Below are 22284 nucleotides of genomic sequence, written 5' to 3' on the forward strand. Positions count from 1 at the left end.
CCACATTTTTCACACGATTATACATAGTTTTATTATACATACGCCTCAAGGATCTCATTTCTACAGCATTCAGACTACTTTCATACTTTCTCTGCCTCACTTTCATTCATCAGGGAAGGTACTAGCACTCCATTGTGGACTGCTAGCTTCGCTTCTTTAGAATTTTTTTTGTTAGCGCCAACTGCGTTCAGTCCTCCATTAATGGAGTTACCTGCATTTATCCTTCTTTCAATAACTCTGTCAGCCTTCCCATATCTCGTAAACATACTTCCTAAATACATAAACCCGTTCACCTGCTCCAAGTAAGAAGTTATTACTCGTGTAAATAAAAAGTTATGAAAAGACCACAGACATAGGAATTAATAGACGAGAAGATAATGGCGAGGGGTAAAATCAACTGTTGATGAACGAAGGGCGTAAGACTGACTGTGATTCGTCAATAAATCAATCTGACAGTAAATAGGCATCTCGCATTATAATATCACCATTTACTTCTTAAAAGTAAAATCTGCTTTTGAATGAATAGACATTTTTACATGGGAGCGCAAATTACTCGCCACGTTATGAACAAATTTGCGAAGTCCAAATTCGGCAAAAAAATTCGGTTCTATTTTCAGAGTTGAATATTTCGTTTAAGTATTTAGTTAAGACACTTTTATAAATGTTCATAATTTACTTCCCAGCAACCAACCGGCTTTGTGTTTCGCGTCCAGACGTTTCTCGATGTGATAGTATATGTTTCTAAAACTGATCTATATTATACGATGTGAATATGCTTAAAATAAAGTAAAATAATGCTTATATATGGAATGTAATACGACAATTGGGTTTATTCTCTTTTTCAATCTATTTTTACAAGTTTTCATAGTACAAGTCAACATTTTGCCGTGTTATTTCGGAAAAATGAACCGATGATGCCTCGACCATAGAAAGCACAAGAATGATGACGTCACGTTTTCAAATTTCACTTGAGGCCATACGCGAGCCCAGCCGGCTCCAATGGAACCGGTATGGGGAGTGGGGATAATACGCTTTTAATCACTTAGGGCAGGTCTACTAATATTCATATGTCTATGGAAAAGACTCTTATTGGTAAATATACAAAAAAGTGGGTCACGGTTGATAGGAAAATTTTATTTTTGAAACTCTTTGTATCAGTTAGAAAAAAACCTATTTCAGTAACAACGAATGGGAAATAATGCATTTTAATAGCTACTTCGTTAAAAAACGGATAATAAATTGAATACGGATTGTTTTTTATAAGACGTCTTTTCTCAAATCATATTTTGACACAAAAAATATTTTATCATTAAACCAAATGGGTTCTTAGATTCGTAGTTTGGGTTAAATAAGAGAAGCAAAATCTGAATCTTAAAACTTTTACATTCATAACAATGACCGCCAAGTGAACAATCGATTTTAATTTTCACATCAATACTTAAAAACAGTATTAATTAGTAATTACTCCGTTTATATGTCGATCCTTACTGACCATTGGGCTCAATGTGCAATATTTCTGTAAATCGGGAAGAAATCTTATGAGGGTCTTAGTCCAGTCAAGTTAAACATGAAAAGGGGGTTGTGCTTGCAAAAGGTCCAGTCATTCTGAATTTTTTATATGTTGTTAGGACCTAAACCAGTATTAAGAAAAAAAATTTGCAACTTCGAAAGTGCTGTGCGAGCGGCGGTGGACCTAAAAAACCAGGAAATTTTCGGATTTTTTTCAGTTTTTGCTCAATATCTCAGTAAAGGAAGGGTCTGACCGGTGTAGTTGGTATACACATTTTTAAAGTAGACTAAATTTGCTATAATTTGAGACCAAAACAAGCTATATAAAACCATTGATTTTCAAGATACAGTTCTTCAAAAATAGGCAATTTTTTCCAAAAAGTGAAATTTTTTCGAAACGGTCACTTATTTTGTAAAATAACTTCTAAAATACGCATCCCACGTCAAATATTGTGGCAAATAAAGTTGTTGTAAGTTTAATTAGCTTTCATTTAAAACTAGATTAATATCTGTAGACTTAACGGTTTTTCTCAAAAATGGCAGATAACCAAAAACAGTCATAAGTGGATTTTGGGTGAAATGCAAATAAACTGTTCTCACGTCTTTTTATGGTTTTATTTATCAAACAGTTAACAGATTTTTGATGAAAAAAAGAAAAGATATTACATCTATCGGGAATTACGTCATCTTCAAACATTGTTTTATATACCTACATAACAAAATGCTTGTACAAACATCATGGTACCTACTATAAGGACAAATTACATGTACACAAAAAATAAAACTAATATAAATCATGTAGGTATTGTGTCTTGGTTGCCAAATCATGTCTTTCTTTTTATCTTACTTGGGAGAGTCGCCCAGTCTGTAGTCGGGTCATCTTCATCGTCCGAGCATTTCAGCTCCACATCCGGGACGTTAATGCAAAATTTGCCACCGCATTACTGACAGAGGACTGAGCAGTGGAGCCCAGCCTTTCTACACGAGCAGCTCCCAGAGCATCTTTTATTGCATTTACACGAAATTTTTCGCAAAAGGGCAGGAGGTGCGGGATCCATCGTGGTGGGGATGGGGGTGAGTCCTTGAGAAGGCAGCTTCCACCCCCATTCAGTGGGATTCAAGTTGACTCCCCGCCACTTCTTCACTTGGAGGTAGCACCTTGCTGCATGGTGGCCTGCAGCATCTTCCGTCGGTGGCAAACGGGCGAGGTTTATGTTTGTTGAAGTGACAAACGTCTTATACCTCAGAAAATCCAAAGTATCCCTCGCGATGTCACCCCCATATAGAGCCACGAAGCACTTGATGCCTGCTTCACTCACGGCTTGTGGGGTAGAGTCTGGCCGAAGGAAGACCTCCACTTGCTCAGCAAGTGGTTCACTCTTGCTCAGAAGTGTGCTGATTTTGGTCTTTCCTTGGCCAAACGGTGCTGAGGTGGTATCGCACCCGGAAAACGCGTGGGTAAATGGTACCGTTCCTGGTAATTGTCGGGAGTCCTGGTTGTTGTAGGAGGTCGTAGAGTAGTAACAGCAACCAGCTTCACCCTTCGTGCTCTTCTGAAGATAGACGTTTGTCTCTTCAGCGCCTAAACCATTGAGAAGAACGAGCAGGTCGACATCTTCTCCCACTATGACGACCCGATCGGCATCTGCTCTTTTTGATAACGCCATCATGACGATCTCTCGATCAGCATATTCTTCGGCAACAGCCACTTCTACTCCCTCCTTCTGAAAGGCGTCACAGAGAAGAGTTATAAGGCGTCTCTTATTGTTTTCATTGCCCAAAACATGCTCTTGAGCAATTTTAATTACTGTGGATTCATCGAAAGTCAATTCGTAGCTGGAATGAGCTGCGTAGCGCCGGAGTCGTTCCGCTGTTTTGGTGTTTTTTTTGGTAGCATCTTCGGGGTAGCCGTCAAAAACGATGGAGACGTTCTTCCCAAAGTGGTTTCGGACGTAGGTGGTATAACGCGCCAAAAGTGCTCGAACCGTGCTTTTCCGCCACACGACCTTGTGCAAGAGGTAGCCAACATCCAAAGTGACGTGAGTGCTGGCATCTATCGGCGTGTGGCTGGAAAGAGGAGTGAAGGCAGAGTACAGAGTAGATTTCGTGCCCTTGCGCATCCCTTGTTCATTGAACAGAGACATCGGGAACGGGGCCAACTCATATTTGAAGTCATCCTGTAAATCCTGTTCAGATTTCTTTGCAATACACACTCGCTGAAAAATTGTGAGCGGATCCACAGCCACTCTTCTGTTTTTGTCCGGCAGTTTAACGGTTGAGGTGATCGATGCCAGCGTGGTAACTTTATTTTTCCGTTATATTACTACCTTGTCGTACATTTTCCCCACAATTTTCATTACTCCTTCCGATCCAACTCTCTGTGCTGTGTGGCAACTAATTTCAGGACCTGCCAGTAAACCACTACTGATAGAAATTAAACTGTCAGTTTTGGGAAATGGAGGGTGGAGAGCAAACCAGTTTTTTAGTTTTTCCACATCACTATTATCTCGGATGATTCGAGAAGGTCTCATGTCTACAATGTCTACATGCTGCTCTCCAGTATGACATGATAAGCTGCAAAAACTTTCCAGTTCTTCACAAATGTTCAACATAAACACCATTCCTGTTGTCCACCTTGCCAGAACACTTTCGGAGATTCCTCTTCCTTGGGTCAACCCACCGTAGGTTTTCATGGATCGCATCAGCTTCTGCTCAATTGTTAGGTCTGACCACAACCCAGACCAAAACTTGTCAGACCGGCAAATGGTGAAGGATCCTTTTGTGAACATGTCGTATTCACTTTTATCCATCCGATCTGATAGAGCCATCATATCCTGAAGATAGAGGTGCGCGCTCTTAGCATACAAAAATGTCAAGCTGCGTGGAAAAAAGGGAGCATCTTGTGGACAGTGTACAAATGAAGGTTCCAATCACCAGCACACTCTGCCTGGATGAATAATTTTATCAAAGTGGTCATACGAAAGTATTGGACCCACAACTGTGATGTTAGACCATTCGCTTTAATTTTCTCCAAGGCACTTTTAAATTTTGCCTTTAGTATTTGGTAGGTATCAATTTCTTCTGCTGATATAGTGAGAGACCTTTCAGTGTCTCGCAGCAATTTTTCAGTCTCGTCTCGCTCCTCAGGAGTTATGTCAACCTCATAAAAACAATGCTGGCCAGTGTGAGGTTTGCCAAAATGTGGGCTCGAACAGCTCGTGAATATGCGTGCCCATTCATATGGGTAACCATGGGTATAGGTACTAATGGGTACTTGAAATTTGAAATAGTCGTAATTATATTATAACCCTAGGATAAACTCACGAAGATTAATGGATTTACTTCACATCACAATAAAACCATAAAAAGACGCGAGAACAGTTTATTTGCATTTCACCGAAAACCCACTTATGACTGTTTTTGGTTATCTGCCATTTTTGAGAGAACCGTTTAGTCTACAGATATCAATCTAGTCTCAAATAAAAGCTTATTAAATTTTCAACAACTTTATTTCATACAATATTTGACGTGAGATGCGTATTTTAGAAATTATTTTACAAAATAAGTGACCATTTCGAAAAAATTTCACTTTTTGGAAAAAATTGCCTATTTTTGAAGAACTGTATCTTGAAAACCAATGGCTTTATATAGCTTGCTTTGGTCTCAACATTATAGAAAATTTAGTCTACTTTAAAAGTATGTATACAAACTAAACCAGTCAGACCCTTCCTTTATGGAGATATTGAGCAAAAACTGAAAAAAATCCGAAAATTTCCTGGTTTTTTAGGTCCACCGCCGCTCGCACAGCACTTTCGAAGTTGCAAAGTTTTTTTTTTAATACTGGTTTAGGTCCTAACAACATATAAAAAATTCAGAATGACTGGACCTTTTGCAAGCACGGATGTACATCTTGACTGGACTATCTTGCCTACATAAGATATCCTGTCAATATTATTTTTTGAAAATTTATTGATAGCCCTCTAATGGTAATCATACAAGCACCACAATACAAAAACACCTGTTTGATTTTTGTATCCTTTCAAACCTGTGTGTCGTTGCAGTATTCTATGGTTATATTCTTGACACCTTCTGTCAATGCCGCACATTTTCTAACCTCTTTGACTTGTTTTCGTTTTATGGTATACAAATAAATTATTTATGATGGCCAAACCTAAGGTAAATATTACAATGCTTAATTAAATTACCTTTAAATAACTTAAGATTTATTATGAACGTATTTTTTACCTCGTATTTCTTTTGCAGGCAAGATATTTTACTCCAAAAGCCGATAAAAAGAAAACTGACACAACTCCAGAAAAGGTTTGCTATTTTTGTTAAAATATAAACCATTAATCATATTAAGCGATTTAAGTACAACAAATCATACAGAAATATTATATTAATTTGACTTACTGTAATATTATTATCTCAAACCGATTCGATTTGGATTGATACTAAATGATACCGTGCATATTTTGTATTCCACATCGTCTCTAAACTATGATTGGAATGATAATTTCAAAATGGCCATCAATAAAAACATAATCTACACTATTCATTAATTTCAGGGCACAAAAAAATCAAAAGCAGGCAGTGATAAAATTATCAGCATCAATGTAAAGGTGAAACCTCAACGCTGGCAGAACATAAAAAATGAAGCTATTAAGGTAAATAATAATGATACTCACGGCGAAGTTTTACGATTTATAAAATAAGTGATTGTTTATATGGTATATGTTTTTTTTTTAGAATAAAACGATAGGCAAAAAGAAATTTAAAGGCAAAGCTCCGGTTAACAAAGCTATAATTGAAAAACATTCCCGAGGGGAGGGGTTCACCGGGAAGGCCATCAAACATACAGTGCACTTGAAGAAACTAAAAAGGAAAGAAAAGCACATTAAGTTTGCCACAGAGCAGGCCGCTAGGACAGAACTTCTCCTAAATGAAAATGCTGGGTAATAACTTCTTTAATACTTGTATCATTCTTGCAATCAGGCGCGGCTGGCCCTAATATGTTCACTCGTGCACTGAACTGCCAATAAAATTAAAGAACATTTTACAGCTCATCGTATTCCTACATCATATTTGTAAGGCGATGAACCGCAGCGTGGATCATTTGGAATAATGCTCGATTGTTTCAAAGGCGTGTTCTACTTGCAGTATTTAATTAAAGCTTCTATAATATTTGTAAGCAATCAAAATTTCAAACCAAATATACACGATTTTGCATTATTTCATCTTAAGGTAAATTTGCCAAATTCCACCTTTCGCTTAGTGCACATTTTTTTAAAAAAATAACACTTGATTTTAACTTAATTACTACAAGAAACAACTATGTATATCGGGGGAGATGTAAAGGATGCATTAAAATTCCATTTTTTCACAAAGTTATAAATTTCACATGCGACCACCACGTTTTTTCTTATTTGTATGATGTTTGTCGTAAGTTAAGTTTGAAAGTTATGAAATATGCATACATTATTAAAATAAACAAACTAAGAACCTAATAACCTATTTTATGGATGTTTTTCCATCTTCTCCAATGTAAATAGGTAGTTCTTGTTTGTTTTGTTTTTTATTTTATTTAATAGTTATATATGTATACTTATTTTAATATTTCTACAAGAAAATTTACATTTATATATGTGTATAATAGATATTTGTAGTAATTAAGTTAAAATCAAGTGTTATTTAAAATAAAATTGCATATGAGTGAGGCAGAATTCGCCAACTATCCCATTTTTGATTGAAAAATTATGCAAATCTTTAAAAATGTAAAAAAAAATAAATGATATATATATATTCTAATTATATGATTTTGGTAAGAGATAACAATAGCGGCTGACAGGCATTCCTTCCCGTGCGCCAGTTATACCGGCTAGGAACTAGGAACCGAGGTAGATTCAATTCCGCTCGATGAAGTTAAGCACGCCGTTCGGGAATTGTCATTTTGTATGGAGCCCCCAACAAACATTTCCAAACAGTCAAAATAATCTGTAGTAATCCGAAGAATAATTATTCTTAATATTTCTCTTGCAAAATGCGACCACGATTCAATAGTTATTATTATTCTTTGGATTTTGAGAACCTATTTGACATTAGTTATTTTAAACAGTTAAAAGTGACTTTTTATTTGTGGGCGTTTTAAATTGAGCTATACTGGGTACCGGGAAGGAGCTTATTCAAAACATTCACTATTTTAATACAAGGGTGATTGAAGTCTCCACTCGGCAAAATGATCAAGAAAGTGATCTCTGTAAATATGTTATGTTAATTATACCAACAATTAATTTATACTTTACATTTTCAATTTATTGCTCGGTGAACCACCAAAAATTTAATGACCTGGTCTGCTTACAACTCTTCTAAAGTCTTTATCATCTTTAGGAGACTTATCCTTCGTGCAGTCCAATCACCTAATCTTAGCCCTCACAACACACTTCGTCCTTCGGGTTAATAAATAGAAGTTACTTTGGTGGTAGACTTTCTTTTATTCATGCTACGTGTTTTGTATATGTTTTATATATCTTGTTATTGATGGCTCTTCTAACAGTTTGTATTGGTCATGGTTGACACTCATACATTTTGTTCATACTCCATCCATTTGTCTCATACATTTCTTTTATCTTTCTCTATAAATATCCATAACTAAAGACACCCATTCATAGCTTTAATTTTGCGTTTTCATAGCGTTTATAGCTAAATAGGATAACGTCAAGTAATGGGAGTCGGCAAGATGGGAAAAACAATTAAATTAGCAAAATCACTTGAAACATGTTTATTGTATTATTGATTGAAACTCAACATGGCACATGTTTCTACAGTAGAGTGTGTCATGTTCGTTCTACGATCTGTCAATACAAGATTATAGCGACTAAAATATCTTTTTTATTATCGCTAAAAACACCATTTATTGCTTTAGTTCGCGAAAATATCGTTAATGCTATGAATGGATGTCTCTATCCATAACCCTTTCGCTGTTCTCAAATGATGGTATCTATCTCAAAAATTTTACTGTTCCGCCCCACTTGTTTCTAATCACCAAATGCATAACTTTCATTAACTACGCCACTGTGAAGTTTGGTTGTAGCATGCTTCCATGCCATATTGTTTCTATTATCTATGGCCTGAATGTATACGATTTGTAATATGTAATTTCTATTTCTAGTTATTTGGAGGCTGATGCTGGAGAAACGACAACACAGTTCACCCAGCAGCAAATTGCGGAAAGCATTGATATAGCCGCAGCCACAAAACACTTTGACCTGCAGCTGAAACAGTTTGGGCCGTACCGCATGAAATATTCGCAGAATGGACGGCATTTGCTACTGGGAGGGAGGATGGGTCACATCGCTGCCTTCGATTGGGTCACTAAGCATCTTCATTGCGAAATGAATGTAATGGAATCTGTTCACGACATATGGTAAATAATATTATATGTTCACTTCCATATATTGCAAATCAACTATATATATATATATATATTTATCCCCTCTCGTACTATGTTGATCTCGCGCGACGGTACGCCAGGTATATGTTGATCCGTTTGCATTTGTTGATCCACCCCGGATATGTTGATCCACTACCCAAGCTGGCATACATATGTAAATCCCTACAGATCAACTTGTGTCATCGAGATTTTGCTGTAAGCCACGCCCATTTTTCGGTCGCATATACATTTTATACGATTTATTTTGTTGATCTATATATTTCTGACAAACTTGACCGCTTGCATGTGTTGTAACTTGTAACCGCCAATTTCGCGCGCGTTGTGGTACTTTTTAGAATCCGTTAGAACATCCATATTCTATGAAAATGACTCTGTACTTAAAGAGGATAGACTGCCTCACGCGTATTTATATTGAAATGGAACTTTCAAAAACGTCAAATCCATGCTTAAAAAATCTTTTGAACTTGATTAAACAAAAATGTAATTTTAATGCATCATTTACTACGTTTCGTGACTTAGCAGGGGTGCCCGGGTTCATGGGGTGAGATTTGTCTAAGTCATTTTATAAGAGAAATTTTGAACATTGATTGAATAAAATTTTATTTTAATGTATCTTTTACCATCTCTCCCGACGTAAGTTTCTTGTAATGATTAAGTTGAAACAAAGCGTAATATCCATAATATGTGCCTATTAAAATTGCGGTGATTAGATTGGTGAGAATTTAATTTTTCAAATTTTAAATTGAAATTGCTGAAAAATTTATTCCAATTTGTTTTTTACTAAACATGGCTAAAGTCATTTCAAGCACCGATTCCAACCAACGATGTTTTAGTATATGTTCGTCAATCAACAGGAGCCATAATGTCTGTACATCAGAGCCCTCGAGAATTATTACAATTATGTGTACCGCCGCCCCGGGAGCCATTTATTAGATAACCAATACACCTACCATTAGTCACCGCCAACGATTTAGCGAGATAGTTGTTTATTTTTTGTATTTTTTTACATCGTCTCCACACAGGAGGCCCTAAGGAAAATCGTAACTCTCAAGGCCTATGTCATCTTTGTGAATGCTGTGTTGGGGGTATTTTGAAAGAAAGGAAGGTCAGTGAGTTCTGGGAAGGAAATAGGTATGGATGGGTGGGTAGTATTCTGGAGGTCAGTGTGTTCGAGTGATAAACATAAGATTCCAACTCTCCTACTGCGTTGCAAGGCGATGCGTTGAAAGAGGATTAATCGATCCGGCCCACCACGCATTTGGTAGGCAAGCGCATCCGCCGCCAAGAACCGAACAAACCTCACCCCATAAACCCGGGCACTCCTGCTAAGTCACCAAACATATCAAACTACTTGAGGTGGCTCTCGACTAGCAATCCGTAGGTCGCGGGTTCAAATAAATTTTATTAAAATTAATTTGAACTATTTTACAATTAGTGTTTGGTTATATCTGAATAGCCAGGTACTCTCCCACCTTCCTCCTCGTCATCTCCTTTGAGGTCACCTTTGAGGATGCCATAGTCTCACTGGCTCCAGACGGAAGTTTTTGTAAGTCTCCATATTCAAATTCGGCGGTATGATTTTTTTATGTGACACCTCTCACTAGAGCGCCCCTGTCTTTACACGTTAAATACATAGAAACTATGTCGCCAACCGGTTGGGCAGCGTTATGAGGCGGGTTAAGGTAGGGGCTGTAGGAATGAATTTATTAATGCGGGTCTTAAAAGGCCCGGACTATATTGATAGCTCGTTCCACATGCGAGCCGACTTACGATAAAACGAGTCGGAGAAACGACCCGTTCATATATGTATAGATAACATCAACTTAACTGTGAACGTGTATTCCGCTCGGTCCGTCGAGTATCAAGCACGTGCACGGTGCACCGGGGATCAATGCTGCTAGCTCCTTTTAACAGGCTCTAATAAAATATCTGTAGAATAGACACAGCATACGCACATTTTGTCATACATGATTTTACCGTACATATGCCTCAGGGATCTCATTTCTACAGTATTCAGTCTACTTTCAGCCTTCTTCTGCCAGTTCCATGCCTCACTTCCGTATATTAGGGTAGGTACCAGCACTCCATTGTGGACTGCTAACTTCGCTTCTTTGGACAGTTTTTTGTTAGCTCCAACCTCGTCCAATCATCCATTAATTACCCATTATAACCAAGAACCCGGCCACCCCTACTAAGTCACGAAGCGTAATCAGGAGAGATGGTAATAGATGCAAGTTCAAAATTTCCCATATAACATTATGCCTTTTGCTGCCATTTTGGATTTTGATGGTCGAAAGGTATCCCTCAACCAGTCTCTTTCGATCCGGCCCGCCACGCAGTAGGTATTTTTTATGGATTTGATTTTTGCGAAAGTTTCGTTTCAATCTAAATACGCATACATTTCTTATAAACAATTCAAGCAACATATATTAGGGTAGGTACCAGCACTCCATTGTGGACTGCTAGCTTCGCTTCTTTGGACAGTTTTTAGTTAGCTCCAACCGCGTCCAATCATCCATTAATTACCCATTATAACCAAGAACCCGGCCTCCCCTACTAAGTCACGAAGCGTAATCAGGAGAGATGGTAAAAGATACAGGTTCAAAATTTCCTACATAACATTATTCCTTTTGCCGCCATTTTGGATTTTTATGGTCGAAAGGTATCCCTCAACCAGTTTATTTCGATCCGGCCCGCCACGCAGTAGATGGGAAAACGCATCCGCCGCCAGGACCTAGACAAACCTCACCCTATGAACCCGTGTACCCCTGCTAAGTTATGATTTTTTTATGGATTTGTTTTTGCGAAATTTTCGTTTCGATCTAAATACGCATACATTTCTTATAAACAATTCAAGCAACACACGTCATTTTGATTTGAAACAGTACCATTTCACAGTCATTTCATGCGATATTCGACTCTAGAGACTAATACTTTGAGTTCAATATCACAAAAGATTACGGAATCACATAAAACCTTGTGATGAACAGTCCACCGATTGCCCCTTGATTGGTTCATTTAGTAAAACCATATATAGGGACACAGATCAACTTTGTCTAATAACTTCTTACCTGGATCAACATACTACGGGAATAGATCAATATATATGAGATCAACATACATAAGTATGCCAATTTGGGTAGATCAACATACTACGGGAATAGATCAATATATATGAGATCAACATAAGTATGCCAATTTGGGTAGATCAACATAAATTATGCATCCGATTTCCATACAAATTTTGAAAATTTTACTAACAGTATATCAAATGGTTTTTCTGGCAAACTGGCAACATTGATAAGTATTGTACCACTGTTGTCAATTCATTCAGATGTATTCCATAATAGCCAAGTTATATGGTGTTTAACCTTTTCTATGCGTCATTAATTTGTATCACTTCGTTCACACGCGGGGCTATTTATCATCAATCTAATTTATGACTTTAAACAATAATCTCGCATGGATTTTAAAATTTGTTTTAAAAAATACGTCGCTTATGTCTTGAATTATCTTTTCAAGTATAAATAAACAATCCGAACATCAATGAGACTTGATAAAAATTCGAAGTATATAATATTCGTAATCTGATAGGGTATACCCGGGCGGCCATGTTTATATTTCAAAGATAACGATACACATGCTTATAAACATACCGGAGTAGAGCTCTTCAACTGTGGTGCGATGTAAGTGGTTGATTTATGGGTGCGATGTCGCGTTTGACTGGATACATGAAATATTGACACACTTAAAAAGGTTCATATAATAAAAAATAACTACACTTAAATTTACAAAAATAATGAAATAATTTTTCTGTTATTATGTCACCGTAAATATGTATCACTTAATATATTTTTTTATCGTGATAAATTTTGAAACAGTTCTCAACGCATAACGGCACATTGCACTCTAAGCACATAAATTTAGTAAGTTTTCTGACTTTGGGCTTCAGTGTTGAAGTGGCACAGACACGACACCTTCGACGAGGGTTTGTGTTTTTTGCTGAAGGGGGAACTTTAATGGGCATGTGTTTGGAAACAATTTTCGATGATAAACGCATCGGGTAATCTCTTGATGTTGTGGGACGTAAAATACTCGGCAAAGTTTTGTGATATTTCTCTAGTAATTGCTCAATCACAGCCATTTAGAAATCAGCCAAACTGACTTTTTTTGATGTTACAGTTTGGTATATTATGTGAGCATTTAATAAATACAAATCAATTATATGAAATGCAACTTTCCTGTACCATTTGAGTGACTTCCTCATACAACTTAAGTTGCTTAGCATCATATCAGCTTTGTCTACTAGACCCATGTTCTTGTTATAGTCTAGAACACATTGTGGTTTTAAAATGGGCTCTCCTGTCGATCTATTTATTTTTCCCGATGGTCCAACAGAACCATCATGAAGAGTGGTCAGCATATGGATTTCACGCCTATCGTGCCATTTCAAAGCTAACAACGGTGATTGGTGCTTTGATTGGATTTCCCCTTTCTTCAATTTAACAAAAGGTGCCATGCCTTTCCTGTTTTTCCGAACAGTGCCACAAGCATTAGTTTTTTTTTCGTGTAAATATTTAAATAAATTTGGACTAGTGTACCAGTTGTCGCACCACAAATTATGACCCTTTCCGAAATAATCTGACAAAAGGGTGGTTACAACGCCTCCCGAAATACCAATACCTTGAGTATCATTTTTTTCTGTATCAGAACCAACATAAATTATAAAATCGAGAATGAAACCCGTCATGACGTCACACATCACAAACATTTTTATTCCAAATCGGTGACGTTTAGATGGAATGTATTGCTTGAATAATAGACGGCCTTTGAAAACGATGATGCTTTCATCAATACATAGATTTTCATGGGGCATCATAGTTGATTTAAAAATATTTCGTGTGTGGTCAACAAGAACACGTATTTTATGCAGTCTATCAGTAGGCGTTTGAATATTACTATCACTAAAGTGGAGCATCTGTAATATTATCTGATAATGGTCTCTGGGCATTGTCTTTCCAAATATTGGTGAAAAGATTATGGGGTTCGTACTCCAATGTTCCTCGATAGCTAAGTGTTTGTTCCTAGTCATGGCAAATGTTAACGCAATAAAAACGTACATTTCTGAGACTGTTGTATCAACCCATTTTGTAACTCTCGATTTTGCTGTAAAATCCATCGTCCTAACTTTATATTGATAAAATTGATTTGTTTCATCAACAATTTTTGTCATAATTTCTGTATTCAAAAAATGTTCAAAAAACATAAGTTCGGGCGTGTCTTCAGTTAACCTGGTATCTGGATTGATACCTGATGCGAAATCGTCGAATTCATAAATAATGGGTACGAAAGGGCCGGCAGTCCACAGATTTTCAACCACTTCTTCTCCTTCTTCAATGTTCATTTCGGGTTCAGAATCATGGCTTTCATGTATTTCAGCATCTTCGCAATTATTATCGACGTCACTGTCACTAATTTCAAAATCTGAATCTATTTCTAAAGTAGCACCAAATATTTCTTCGTCATTAAGACCACGACCCGACATTTTGTATTTTGGCAATAAAAATACTTTCAAAAATTGATAAAACGTCAAACTTGTACAACTTTACACTTGATTTTTCACTAAAAAAAAGTTTTAACCACGTATTTTTATTTGAAAATAATCTAACACTGACGAAATTTTATATTTCTTCAATAGTTTGAATGAATTTATGTAACTGAACTTATTTTAAAATATGATAAATCAGATGAATGTACACTGTAATTAAAAAAGTTCATATCCACGAAAAAGCAAACAATAATTCGATAAAACAATGTAATCTACACGGCGAGCGTCTCTGTTTGAGAATCTTATAAAATGCGCCTGCGCAATAACGTGTGTAAAGACGCGGGAAGAATTCAAACTGATTCATTTTTCGCTCTGAGTTGGAAGATCCCTTCAAATCTTTATATCGATGATTAGGATACGTATTATGGATAAATATCGTAAGATGTCAGTAGTGTAAAGATGTGAGATTTTTTAAGAGTATAAGTTTTACCGTGCTCAAGCATGTTTCATACCCATAACGCCGAAGAAACTTTGCGTCGCACAGATGTGCCACCCGCGTACAGGGCATGTACAGTGCGTCGCAGGCGTGCGTCTCCCGCAGAGAAAAGGTTAAGGTGGATCAACTTAGTCTAACAACTTCTTACTGGATCAACATAATACGGGAAGAGGACAATATATATATATATATATATATATATATATATTTATCCCCTCTCGTACTATGTTGATCTCGCGCGACGGTACGCCAGGTATATGTTGATTCGTTTGCATTTGTTGATCCACCCCGGATATGTTGATCCACTACCCAAGCTGGCATACATATGTAAATCCGTACAGATCAACTTGTGTCATCGAGATTTTGCTGTAAGCCACGCCCATTTTTCGGTCGCATATACATTTTACACGATTTATTTTGTTGATCTATATATTTCTGTCAAACTTGACGTCTTGCATGCGTTGTAAATTGAAAACCGCCGATTCCGCGCGCGTCGTGGTACTTTTTAGATTCTGTTAGAACATCCATATTCTATGAAAATGACTTTGTACTTAAAGAGGATAGACTGCCTCACGCGTATTTATATGGAAATGGAACTTTCGCAAACGTCAAATCCATGCTTAAAAAATCTTTTGAACTTGATTAAACAAAATGTAACTTTAATGCATCATTTACTACGTTTCGTGACTTAGCAGGGGTGCCCGGGGTCATGGGGTGAGATTTGTCTAAGTAATTTTATAAGAGAGATTTTGAACATTGATTGAATAAAATTTTATTTTAATGTATCTTTTACCATCTCTCCCGACGTAAGTTTCTTGTAATGATTAAGTTGAAACAAAGCGTAATATCCATAATATGTGCCTATTAAAATTGCGGTGATTAGATTGGTGAGAATTTAATTTTTCAAATTTTAAATTGAAATTGCTGAAAAATTTATTCCAATTTGTTTTTTACTAAACATGGCTAAAGTCATTTCAAGCACCGATTCCAACCAACGATGTTTTAGTATATGTTCGTCAATCAACAGGAGCCATAATGTCTGTAGGTACATCAGAGCCCTCGAGAATTATTACAATTATGTGTACCGCCGCCCCGGGAGCCATTTATTAGATAACCAATACCCCTACCATTACTCACCGCCAACGATTTAGCGAGATAGTTGTTTATTTTTTGTATTTTTTTACATCGTCTCCACACAGGAGGCCCTAAGGAAAATCGTAACCCTCAAGGCCTAAGTCATCTTTGTGAATGCTGTGTTGGGGGTATTTTGAAAGAAAGGAAGGACAGTGAGTTCTGGGAAGGAAATAGGTATGGATTGGTGGGTAGTAATCTGGGGGTCAGTGTGTTCGAGTGATAAACATAAGAATCCAACTCTCCTACTGCGTTGCAAGGCGATGCGTTGAAAGAGGATTAATCGATCCGGCCCACCACGCATTTGGTAGGCAAGCGCATCCGCCGCCAAGAACCGAACAAACATCACCCCATAAACCCGGGCACTCCTGCTAAGTCACCAAACATATCAAACTACTTGAGGTGGCTCTCGACTAGCAATCCGAAGGTCGCGGGTTCAAATAAATTTTATTAAAATTAATTTGCACTATTTTACAATTAGTGTTTGGTTTTATCTGAATAGCCAGGTACTCTCCCACCTTTCTCCTCGCCATCTCCTTTGAGGTCTCCTTTGAGGATGCCATAGTCTCACTGGCTCCAGACGGAAGTTTTTGTAAGTCTTCATATTCAAATTCGGCTGTATGATTTTTTTATGTGACACCTCTCACTAGAACGCCCCTGTCTTTACACGTTAAATACATAGAAACTATGTCGCCAACCGGTTGGGCAGCGTTATGAGGCGGGTTAAGGTAGGGGCTGTAGGAATGAATTTATTAATGCTGGTCTTAAAGAGGCGCGAATCATATGGAGGAGGAAAAACAGATGCTGATAGCTCGTTCCACATGCGAGCCGACTTACGGTAAAACGAGTCGGAGAAACGACCCGTTCATATATAGATAACATCAACTTTACTGTGAACCTGTGTTCCGCTCGTGTCCGTCGAGTATCACGCACGTGCACGGTGCACCGGGGATCAATGCTGCTAGCTTCTTTTAACAGGCTCTTATAAAATACCTGTAGAATAGACACAGCATACGCACATTTCGTCATACATGATTTTACTGCACATATGCCTCAGGGATTTCATTTCTACAGTATTCTGTCTACTTTCAGCCTTCTTCTGCCAATTCCATGCCTCATTTCCATATATTAGGGTAGGTACCAGCACTACATTGTGGACTGCTAGCTTCGCTTCTTTGGACAGTTTTTAGTTAGCTCCAACCGCGTCCAATCATCCATTAATTACCCATTATAATCAAGAACCCGGCCTCCCCTACTAAGTCACGAAGCGTAATCAGGAGAGATGGTAAAAGATACAGGTTCAAAATTTCCTACATAACATTATTCCTTTTGCCGCCATTTTGGATTTTTATGGTCGAAAGGTATCCCTCAACCAGTTTCTTTCGATCCGGCCCGCCACGCAGTAGATGGGCAAACGCATCCGCCGCCAGGACTTAGACAAACCTCACCCTATGAACCCGTGTACCCCTGCTAAGTTATGATTTTTTTATGGATTTGTTTTTGCGAAATTTTCGTTTCAATCTAAATACGCATACATTTCTTATAAACAATTCAAGCAACACACGTCATTTTGATTTGAAACGGTACCATCTCACAGTCATTTCATGCGATATTCGACTCTAGAGACTAATACTTTGGGTTCAATATCACAAAAGATTACGGAATCACATAAAACCTTGTGATGAACAGTCCACCGATTGCCCCTTGATTGGTTCATTTAGTAAAACCATATATAGGGACACAGATCAACTTTGTCTAATAACTTCTTACCTGGATCAACATACTACGGGAATAGATCAATATATATGAGATCAACATAAGTATGCCAATTTGGGTAGATCAACATAAATTATGCATCCGATTTCCATTCAAATTTTGAAAATTTTACTAACAGTATATCAAATGGTTTTTCTGGCAAACTGGCAAAATTGATAATTATTGTACCACTGTTGTCAGTTCATACAGATGTATTCCATAATAGCCAAGTTATTTGGTGTTAAAGGTGGATCAACTTAGTCTCACAACTTCTTACTGGATCAACATACTACGGGAAGAGGACAATATATATATATATATATATATATTTCTTTTATAGAGTGGAGACGATTTACATATATTTCCAGTGAGCACTTAGGCCATAGGCCCATTGTGCTATCTCCCATTTTACCTCATTCCTTTAACAGTCACCCGGTCCCTTTTATAAAGTTCACCAGGGTTGTCATTGGATATGTGGCTATATCTTCTGGTTCCACAATGTGTATTCTCAGGTGTCATCTATCCTCTCCAATCCCTCTTGGTTCCCTGAAGGTCCCACAAGGGAAGAGAGCCTCATCTCTCCTCTCCATTTCCCTTTGGTTCCGTTAAGGCCCCACAAGGGAAGAGTTCACGGAGGTGGCCTCATCTCTGCTCTCCATTCCTCCTTGGTTCCCTAAAGGTCCCACGAGGGAGGAGGATCTCATCGCTCCTCTCCACTCCTTCTTGGTTCCCCGAAGGCCCCATGGGGGAAGAGTCCACTCCCCGTTGGTTCCCTATATCAACTATAAAAAATTCAGTTTATCTATGAAGCAGCAAAAACTTTCGAACAATGATGTGATGATTTTTTTCTGTCTGGAATTTATAAGTCAATGTAACTATTTTTATTTTGAAATGTAATTTCTGTCATGAGCTATAGAGTTTTTAAAACGGTTGTCATATTAATTCCCTGAACTAATAATACAAAATACTTTTATAGTTGGATGCATATAGAAACAATGTTTGCTGCAGCTCAAAAGGATTGGGTTTACATGTACGACAATAAAGGCACTGAAATTCATTGCGTAAAAAAGTTGAATAAAGTTAAAAGGATGGAATTTCTCCCATATCACTTCCTACTTGCAACTGGCGTAAGTATTTTATAATATGTATCCATTCATTTTATGGCTCGTAAAAACAATTATATTAATTCCTTTATATTTGTTTTATTTATATTTCAGAGTGAACTAGGGTACCTGTCTTGGTTAGACATATCAATTGGTGAAATTGCAGGTCAATACAGGACGATGTTAGGAAATATTTCAGTGATGAAGCAGAACCCCTACAACGCAGTTTTATGCGTTGGACAGTCAAAGGGAGTTGTGTCAATGTGGTGTCCCAAAGTGAAGGAACCCTTAGCCAGCATTCTATGCCACAATGCTCCTCTCAGCGCATTGGCCATAGATCCCAAAGGACAGTATGTATATTGCCCAATTATTATTTTTTAGTGCATACAAATTACATTTCGTTAGCATGCACTTAATTTTTTTTATAACCCTTTGATATTGTATAGAAATTTGGGTAGGTAAGTTCTTCTAAGAATCTTCATAAAATTTAAATGTGTTCCATTTTTAAAGAGTAGCTACTAAACAAAAGCAGAGTTGCTTTTGACAGATATTAAGGCGGGAAAAAAGTTAGGGAAAGGTTGGTTATTTTTGATACTTATATTATTATGTTCGTTTTTACAAAAAAAGTAGCCTGGTATCTTTTTCTAGCTAATGACAGCCAATAGGAAGGTTATCATTGTCATTATCAAGGTTAACAATAAGCTTTTGAAACTGTATGAATTTTGTGTTTTTTTTCTTAATGGTTTAGCTATTTATAGTATGTATGTATAACCATATTTGTTTTACAGGTACATGGCCACAGCTGGTATGGACAGAAGTGTGAGGATATGGGATGTTAGAAATCTTGGAGACCATCTTCAACACTATGTTTTAAGAAGCGCAGCATCGCAGTTGGAATTCTCATATAACAATCTCCTAGCTATTGGAATGGGGAATGTTGTTGAAGTTTACAGGTAAATAAAAATGATACAACATTCTCTTCACACTCAACCAACTCCATAGTAGAAAAACTACCCACAATATTTCAGCTATAATATCTTATTTTTATTGTTGATTTTTCAGAGATTGCTGCACACAGCAGGCCAAAAAAGCTTATCTCCAACACAAAATGTTGGGCCACATTGGCAACATGAGTTTCTGTTCATATGAAGACGTGTTGGGAGTGGCCACGGACCGAGGATTCACCAGTTTAATAGTACCAGGATGCGGGGAAGCCAACTTTGACGCTTTGGAGAGCAATCCTTACCAATCAAAGAGTCAAAGGCGGGAAGCAGAAGTCAAGTCCTTGCTGGAGAAAATACAACCGGAACTTATCAGTCTTAATCCATCTGCTGTTGCGGAGATTCATGTGCCAACTCTTAAAGAAAAATTAGAAGCTCGCTCTAAATTATTGGTTAGTGTAGTATATACTCAGTTACATCATTCAGATTCCATTATATGTACATACTTTTACAAAACAACAACATATATGATGTCTAAAACTCTCAAACGTCTTCATTTCAGCATATGAAACCTAAAAAGGTAGATTACACCCCCAGAAAGAAAACCAAGAACAAGGGAACAGCTAAGGTATCCCGTAATAAGAAAATTGCTCAAGATACAGCTCAAAAGGTAAGATTATTTTTTTTGAAAGTACTCACATTGAGAAAATAGTTAGGACGGGTTGTTTCGGAGAATTTGAACAATTTGTCAAATTTCAACGTTCATTTTCAAGTTCTGCGAAAGATTTTTTCAAGTTCTGTTTTTATTTCAGTTTTGTCAAGTAACTAACCTATAATGATATAATAACAGAACTTGAATAGGACTTTCACAGAACCCGTAAATGAACGTTGAAATTTGATGAATTGTTCAAATTCTCCGAAACAACCCGTCCTTAGTCTTCAAATCTTTTGGAGACAAATTCATCTAACCTGTTAATCTTTTGTCTTCTGTAATGCTTACGGTCATTTTGTTTATTGCAGGAGTTTGTCAGAGCTGTGAAAACATCTAAAGCACAAAATGCAACAGAAACTGAGAATCCCGCCAAATCATTTGGTGTGCTCGATAGGTTCGTCAAGAAAGTAAAGAAGTGATTGAAAAATTAGACTCTAATTTTTAAGGCTCATACAATTTATTAAAATAACTTGTACAAAACTATTGTTTTCTTTCATTAGTAATTTGATTGTGATGGAATGATATTTACAATGGAATCGGAAAATAAAACTTTTAAGCAATTTTATTTGTGAGCTAAAATTCGGACTGGTCGGACGTGAATATCAAATTCAGAAATTCGGTTTCGGTATAAAAAATCATGGAATGGCGATGTATGATGTCAGGCAGTGCAAAGCTCGCCATTGACGATCGGTCCATTTGGTGCCACTCTAATGGAGCGGGTCCACGTGAATTGCGTTGTGTTTCACATCGCCATTCACAGCCGCTTCCTCGACTTTGCAGGAAGGTTGTCGTGGTTGCAGCGGAAAATGAATTCAGAAGACGAATTTTTACTGGGAGCAGCAGCTGTCTGTATTTATACATACTAAGAAAAAGAAACTCAAGAGTAAATGAATCAAAAGCCGGTTGTAAAAACGAAGTCAATTTTTCCACATAAGTCTACTCAACGAGTTAACCCTAGAATCAACCATCAGACTGGCCATATTATTTCAGAATGGATGTAGATGCATACTTTGTATTATTAAATTTAGTAATGTCTATTATAAAAATCAAGATACTCCAGGACTACTGAACTGATATGGATATTTGTTGTTAAATCAGCGAGTTTAAATGACACTCCATAAAACCAAACAATAAATTATTATTTTTATTCATTGATGTACTTAGTAAATTGTGCTCTCATAAAAAAATGAAATATATAAATATAATGTGAAAAATAAATAGTGACATGTCCAACCTCTCCGAGAACAACGAGATATTGGCTTGGAGGGGTCGGTGCGGCTGACGATATTCACACTCACAGTAGGTGTGGAGCAGTGCTGTGTTTTCTTGGATTTTTGCGGGGTTAGATAAACGTATTTGAAAGTTTGTATCTTTCTAAAAGAGTGTTGCCATACAACCTCTTTTAAAAATAAATATGTACCCACATAAATCAGAAATGTGATAAAAAGGTTAATACTTAATATATAATACGCAAATTCTTCCTTTTAATGTATACAATAATAATCCAAGATTAGGAAGGCACTATAAAAAGAAAATTTCATAAAAAAATCATATTTTTTATTTGAATAATAATGTGGTATAAGAACATAATATAAAAAAAAACAGTAAATGTTATCTTTTGACAGTGAAAAACTACAAA

General features: G+C 37.0%; 1 protein-coding gene across 1 annotated transcript; it reads left to right on the forward strand.

The window, feature by feature from the left end:
- Nucleotides 1–5577: 5577 nt before the first annotated feature.
- On the forward strand, nucleotides 5578–21123 carry LOC149421523 (WD repeat-containing protein 46). The gene is made up of 11 exons (XM_089634424.1): nucleotides 5578–5685; nucleotides 5773–5829; nucleotides 6078–6176; nucleotides 6259–6464; nucleotides 8678–8932; nucleotides 18866–19016; nucleotides 19107–19342; nucleotides 19781–19945; nucleotides 20055–20385; nucleotides 20496–20603; nucleotides 20954–21123. The coding sequence occupies exons 1-11, from the start codon at nucleotides 5668–5670 to the stop codon at nucleotides 21062–21064; spliced, it is 1737 nt and encodes a 578-aa protein (XP_089490550.1). The 5' UTR covers nucleotides 5578–5667; the 3' UTR covers nucleotides 21065–21123.
- Nucleotides 21124–22284: the final 1161 nt, after the last annotated feature.

This window comes from Hesperophylax consimilis, chromosome 8 (genome assembly GCF_061612785.1).
Source record: "Hesperophylax consimilis isolate HC1 chromosome 8, BYU_Hcon_1.0, whole genome shotgun sequence".
NCBI classification, from domain to species: Eukaryota; Metazoa; Arthropoda; class Insecta; order Trichoptera; family Limnephilidae; genus Hesperophylax; species Hesperophylax consimilis.

Excerpts from the sequence above, each read along its gene's own strand:
- LOC149421523 (XM_089634424.1), top strand. Across the intron at positions 8,933-18,865 it reads GAATCTGTTCACGACATATG|TTGGATGCATATAGAAACAA; the intron begins GTAAATAATATT and ends ATACTTTTATAG. Across the intron at positions 19,946-20,054 it reads AATGTTGTTGAAGTTTACAG|AGATTGCTGCACACAGCAGG; the intron begins GTAAATAAAAAT and ends TTGATTTTTCAG.